The sequence below is a fragment of the Peromyscus leucopus genome, chromosome 18 (genome assembly GCF_004664715.2).
Source record: "Peromyscus leucopus breed LL Stock chromosome 18, UCI_PerLeu_2.1, whole genome shotgun sequence".
NCBI classification, from domain to species: domain Eukaryota; kingdom Metazoa; phylum Chordata; class Mammalia; order Rodentia; family Cricetidae; genus Peromyscus; species Peromyscus leucopus.
Window position 1 is genome coordinate 44,264,631 of NC_051078.1, and position 6,609 is coordinate 44,271,239.

Here is a 6,609-nt window from a genome sequence, read left to right on the forward strand (position 1 = left end):
GACCCTGGGTGCTGTGCTGTTCCATGCACACCTTGGCTTCATTTTGTTTTGTGGGATTTTTATATTTAGCATAGAAGTGAGCTGCTCTGACATTTTTCATAAGTTATGTTTTCATTTATGCTCTCACTACCTTTCCCACTCCTTCAAATAGACCTTCCCTCTCTCCACCCCAAACAGATTGACTTTCTGCATTCATCTCATAGACAATATTATCCTCTTTGCCTCCCTCCTCCCGTTAGGTCCCCTCCTCCCATCTCACAGTCACTTTTGTAGATGTGCGTGCATGCGTGCGTGCGTGCGTGCGTGCGTGCGTGCGTGCGTGTGTGTGTGTGTGTGTGTGCAACCCCTAGATGGCACACTTTATCACATCCTTCCACTGTCTGCCTCACTGCAGTCACTTAGTCTTTTACATGACAGATAATATATAATTTACTGTCTCTTGAAACTATGAGAGAAAAGGGAGTTCCTAAAGATTTTAGTTACCAGTTTCAACTAGTCATGACAGGCTAAGGCGAGAGGTTATCTTCCTGATACCTGAGTCAATTCACAATATAATGGTAAACAGATCTAATAATACACCTACTTTATAACTAAGATGGAAAAAAAAATCACAGACAGGGCCGGGCGTTGGTGGTGCATGCCTTTAATCCCAGCACTTGGGAGGCAGAGCCAGGCAGATCTCTGTGAGTTCGAGGCCAGCCTGGGCTACCAAGTGAGCTCCAGGAAAGGTGCAAAGCTACACAGAGAAACCCTGTCTCGAAAAACCAAAAAAAAAAAAAAAAAATCACAGACAGTTTTGATCTTAACTCCCAGCACAATCTCTTCATACCACATTTAATCCATGATACAATTTCAGAAATGAACAAACAGATGCCAAGTTCTCCTTCCATAACCTACTTCCTGTTATGCCCACATCATGAGCCCCTCAGAGACCACCAGGAGTCAGAGTTCATATGCAAAAGCAAAGAACCTTTAATGTAAGATCCAGCTTGGGTTCTTCATCCATTCCGTCACAGTGGTTGGATGAGGGAGAGCGTTGAGTTCAATTGAGCCAAAGTTTTTAAGGAGTAAAGGATGGGGGTTAGGGGAATTCTGGATTCAGATGGGGGTTGAACTCCTGATTGGGCAGGAGTGGGGTAACAGAAGTTTTGTCAAACAGTGGTTGGTACTGGCTGCAAGGAAATTGGTAGCCTATATACAAATTAAGTATGCTATCCTTAATGAGCACTTAGTACTTGTTTGTCTCAATTCTGATTGTCTCCTGCAGGGTACATTTGTGGCGTTTCCTGGTTATTGTAATGGTGAGACCTAGTTCTAATATTGTTAGTTTGCAGCCTGTCATGGCTGCCCTAATGTTGTTAGGCCTCTTCGCTTCTCTATAATGAAGGTAACATTCAAAGGTTCCCTTGCCAGCAGCACTAATAGACTTTCAAAGCAGCAGCAAAGGTCTGAAGGAGTTGCATGTGTTTACAAGGGAAGCTGTCAGGAGATGTTTAGGGAGGCATTTAGGAATCAGAATACAGATGCTTTAGCATCAAAGGAGCATTGGAAGGAAATTAGCAGCTCTAGTGTTTGTCTGGCTTTTCAGCTTGCTACCCCAAGATTGAATTACCAGCTCCTCCCCAGCCTCCCTTCTACTTGGCAAAATAAAACACTTTAAATTGAAAGTATTGATTTGTTATAACATGGTGTCTTTCTTTCCCTTATTTAGTTTCTACTGATAATAATAATCTTAACTATGCAATCCAGCTCAACATCAGGGGAATGAGGAAATTACAGACCCAAAGAAGAGCAGCAGGACTCAAGGACTATAAGATATTAATAGCAGAAGGATGGGTGCCACAGTTGGATGGATGCCCTCTGAGCTGCAGATGGGAGGGTCTGGTGTTTAAGGTGTAGGTCAGTCAGAACTGTCACAGCTGTCCCATAGTTGGCAGTGGCGAGCTTCTTGCTGAACTTGCTCTTCTTGGACCCAAGGTGCTCATGGATTCAACAATGCTCATGTCTTCTTTAGCATTCCCAAGGACCATGTGTTTGCCATGAAAACACTGTGTCTCTGCAGTGCAGATGAAAACTGGGAATTGTTTGTCTTGGTTCATCATTTGCCATGCATGAAATACTAGGACCAGAATGTTCAGAATGACATTCTCATCCTTAAATTTCACCCCATAGATGGACTTCATATGAGTGACTATGGCACATAATGTCACCAGCCAGACATGAATCCTGGAATAATTCATTGAAAGGAGAAACACTCGTAACCAAATACTTCCTTTCAAATGCTCAGAGCAGCAAAGTTTTCTTCTACCTTGGGAACTTTGCAAATAGCTAGAAGACTCAGCTTAAGGGTGGCTATCTATACCAAGGTTGAAGACCACTGTGGACTTGACCATAGATCTAGTGGCCACAGGGCACAGGGCAATCTGCAAATGATCTTTTTAAAAAAAGTTAACAGAGAGGCACCATTCACCAAATGATGGAAACTGATGCAAACTCACAGCCACATACTAAAAGGAGTTCAGTGAATCCTAGAGAACAGGAGGAGAAAGGATTGTAGGAGCCAGAGGAGTCAAGAACACCACAAGAAGACTCACAGAATCAACTAACCTGTATCCAATTAGTTCTTGGTTTCCTAGGCTATCCCACATGCATTCAATCCTCAAGTCCTCGCCCATCAAGTTTCTTGCTCACAAGATACAGGTTTTAAAAGGAGCTGCACCATTAGAGCACTCACATGATGCAGAGTGCTGGGTGGCTTCCGTTTAAAATCCCTGTGGCCAATCAGCAACGTGCAGGCCTTTGAAAGATTCCCAGTACCTTGTTTGTATTCGAGGGGAAGCAGAGCAAGTTTAGGAGCATGAAAGCAGCAGCCAAAGCTGGAAAGCTGGCTGGAGCACCAGCCGACCTCCGGAAAGCCAGGGTCCAGGGAGATGCAGGTCCCAGTGCCCCAGTGGCCGCCCCACTGTTGAAAGAGATTCCAGAGGTCTTAGTGGACAAACGCAGCAGGCGCCTTTATGTAAGGGGACGCTTTCTGAGTAAAGCAGGCGTTGTCAAATGCTTTGAGATCTCAGACCAAAACACAAAGGAGGTGTTCGCAGCCAAGATCGTGCCTAAGTCTTTGCTCACACCCTCCCAGAAGAAGAAGCTGTCCAAAGAGATTTCCATTCACCGCAGCCTCTCACATCAACACGTCGTCGGCTTCCACAGCGTTTTCGAAGACAGTGAATTTGTGTTTGTGATTTTGGAACTTTGTCGGGAGAGGGTGAGTGTTTCTGCTGTGGGACTGGGGTGCTCACACCGTGAATTTGCTGGCAAAGGGGTTACAGATGCCTTGGAGTAGCCTTAGAGGAGTGCTTGGGTTTCAAGCAATTATGGAAAGGCTTCTAGTAAGGGTGATGAGTGGGGTTGAGAAAGGACTCTGGATAAGGGCACGCATTAACAGGAGAGGGTCCTGTGAATGATAATGACCAGTGTATGGGCAGAATCATCAGGAGTCTGCCAAGACCTCCCTTTAATCCCGAGAGCTTAGTCCTGGTCCCATCCAGCTGGCCACCCTTTTCGGTGGGCTTCAGTAACTTCTTCCTTCTCCCTCAGTCCCTCCTGGAGCTGCACAAGAGGAGGAAAGCCCTGACCCAGCTGGAGGCGCGCTACTACCTAAGGCAGATAATCCTGGGCTGCCAGTACCTGCACCACAATCAGGTCATTCACGGGAACCTTAGGTTGAGCAACGTCTTCCTGAACGAGGATATGGAGGTGAAAATAGGTAAGGTGCTGGACCTGCGGGTGCCTGGTGCCAGTACAAGAGGAGGCAAGGAAAGGAAATCTGGGAGAACGGGAGCCAGAGAAATGGAGGGCCGGTGGGACATGGAGGTGCTGCCCTCCAGAACGCCCTCTAGTCTAGAAATGGAAAGTGAGGGGCCCACACGCCAGTGTCTTGCCTTTAGATGCATTTGCTCTTTTTGTTTTTGTGTTTGCTGTTGCTGTCTTGTGTATCTCAATACAGTAGTTCTGAAAATAATAGTTTACTTGGGGGTGCCTCCCCCAATTACTACCCTATCTCACAGCACTGAGCTAGGTGCTCCTCAGTTTCCCTTTTAAACTGGAGGTCTAGACGTATGCCATGGAGCAAGGCTGGCAGCATTCCCTTAGCTGTCCCTTTACTGAGCTGAAAAGTCCTGTTCCCTTGAGACTCTGATTTGCCTCAGCCCCTGTACCCATGTCACCTTTCTTATCTTGTCCATCAGCAGTCCGAAGAGTGTTTACTTGGTTCCCCAGTGCATCCAATTCTGTTGTCACGGGTCTTAAATGTCATTTATTTACGTGAGGGGTGGGGATAGGAGGTAACTTTCAGGAGTCGGTTGTCCCTTGCACTGTGTGAGTCCCAGGGTCAACTCCAGCCATCTGTCTTAGAGGCATGCACCTCTGCCCACTGAGCCATCTTACTGCCCTAGCCCTGCTCTCTAAAAGAGCAGTGTAAAGAGCAGTGGGAAGCCAGCCAGGGCCAGCAAAGTAGAAAGGTTCCCAGAACAGAGACTTTGGAGTCTGATTCTCAATGGTCAGACCTGAGGCAGCTGTCTGCAACCACAGGTGACCCACGCCTAGCAGCTGAGTGCCCTCTCTTCTTTCCTCTGTCCCAGGGGGTTTCGGGCTGGCAACCAAAGTGGAATATGAAGAGGAACAAATGAAGACCTTTTGTAGCCCCCAGAACTTTGTAGCTCCCGAAGCGGTGAGACTGCGAAGTTTTGAGGAGGATGTATGGTCCATCGGGTGCATCATGTAAGTTGGGAATGGACTCAGGAGCTATGGGTCTCAATGGGGCTTTCTGAGGCACTTCATCCAGTTGACCTTACCCTCTGGATCCTTCTTCCTTAGAGAAAGGCTATTTCAGGGAGCAGGTTGCCCACATGAAGCCCTATTTCCTTATCAATCTGGTGTAGGATGTAGGATTTCCTGTAGCTTGGACTTATGGTCCAGAGAAGGGACGAGAAAGTCTCTACAATTCTTCCTCCAGCTCTTTGCTGTTTACTAAAAGCATGCACAGACCCAAACCATCAATACCTGAGGGCTTGTTAGGACTATGGAATAGCAGTTCTGAACCTGGGTTTAATTGTGTCCCTGGCAGACTTTCAAGAAAGCTTTGGAAGCACTGATGAGCACTAATGGGAGAATTAGATCATCAGAAAGACTGATGGTAGTCAGAAGTCCCATCATGGTGGTCTGCGGTGGATAGCAGTGGCCTCTGGGCTCCTTGGAGTCCTCTATTACTGCCGCCCAGAGCTGGTGAATTCCTGGCCCCTTAGTATCCACGTGTTATCAGCTACATTCTTCTGAGGGCTTGTCTTTCCCAAGGTTACCGTGGCACTAGGCAGACTTGGAGACCATCCCCATCTCTTCCTAGTCAGTGAATCCAGCACAGCCCCCTTCCTCTAGACAATGACTTATGCATTTGGACTTTCTTGAGAGTTTAAGCAAAATTCTTCCTTGTACCTCCAGGTACACCTTGCTAGTGGGCAAGCCACCTTTTGAGACCTCATTCGAAAAAGAAACCTATCTCCGGATGAAACCAAATGAATACAGTGTTCCCAAGGTGACAGCAACACAATTTTATTTTGTTTTACCCAAAAGCTATTCACTGAGCCCAGCTATATCCTGAGGACAGAGCCTTGCCTCTAATATAGTCACAGAGAATGCATGTCTGAAGGCTGGCCTTGAACTCGCCTCATGTTGAGTTTGAATGTCAGATTCTCCTGCCTCTACCTCCCAAAAGTTGAGATTATAGGCATGCAGCACCAGGCTGGCTTTATGGGGTATACTGGGAACTGAACTGGGTTTTGTGCTTATAGGCAAGCACTCTGCCAACTGAGTCACATGCCCAGCTTCCTGAATGGATGTAAAGTGCAGGGAGAAAATGGGGGAGAAGAGGCAGACATGCTTAAGCTTGGGACTTGGACCATCTCCACCTAGCTGAGCTGTGTTTAGCAGATGATGGCTTGACTCTTGTGAACCAGGCTTCCCATCTACAACATGGAAGTTTCCCCAAGGGCTTCCAGTGACAAAATGACATCCTTTTTTTTTTTTTTTTTTTACAACCAATGACATACATCCATTTGAAGGGATAACCCATTTCTGGGGACTAGGTCTACGTGGGACATATGGCCACTTTCAAATTGGTGTCCTTGACTTGTATATAGAGTAACTATGTCACAGAGAATCAGCTCACTGCAGATGGCATGGACTGGCATTAGCCAGCTGGACTGCTGTGGTATAAGTCCTGGCTTTATCACCTAGGCTGTGTGTATTCTCAGACAGGGGCACTTTCTCAGTTCTGAGCCTGCTTCTTCATCTAAAGTGAGGCATAGTAGTGGAGTGAGTAGTCTTCACTTTTGTGAGGCTGAGGCAGGGGAATCTCAAGTTCCAGGCTAGCCTGAGCTACATAGTGAAATCCTGTCTCAAACTATATAGGGGGAGGGAGTCTTTTAGGAGTTTTTGTGAGGCCCAAATGAGTTAATATACAAGACTGCATTCCTGATACATAAGAATCCTAGAGTTAATGCTCTGACTGACAGGCCTGTTCTAGGGTTTATCCCATATACCAGGTGTCCCACGTGT

The 6,609-nt window shown here is 46.7% G+C and overlaps 1 protein-coding gene across 1 annotated transcript in view; it reads left to right on the plus strand.

Moving 5' to 3' along the window:
• The first annotated feature begins 2,855 nt into the window (after positions 1–2,855).
• The window catches only part of LOC114700602 (serine/threonine-protein kinase PLK1-like), a 27,185-nt gene continuing 23,431 nt past the window's right edge, over positions 2,856–6,609 (plus strand). Inside the window, 4 exon segments of the mRNA XM_037196890.1 lie at positions 2,856–3,262; positions 3,595–3,763; positions 4,638–4,776; positions 5,494–5,587. Of these exon segments, the coding sequence (XP_037052785.1) occupies positions 2,858–3,262; positions 3,595–3,763; positions 4,638–4,776; positions 5,494–5,587 (807 nt within the window). The 5' untranslated portion in view covers positions 2,856–2,857.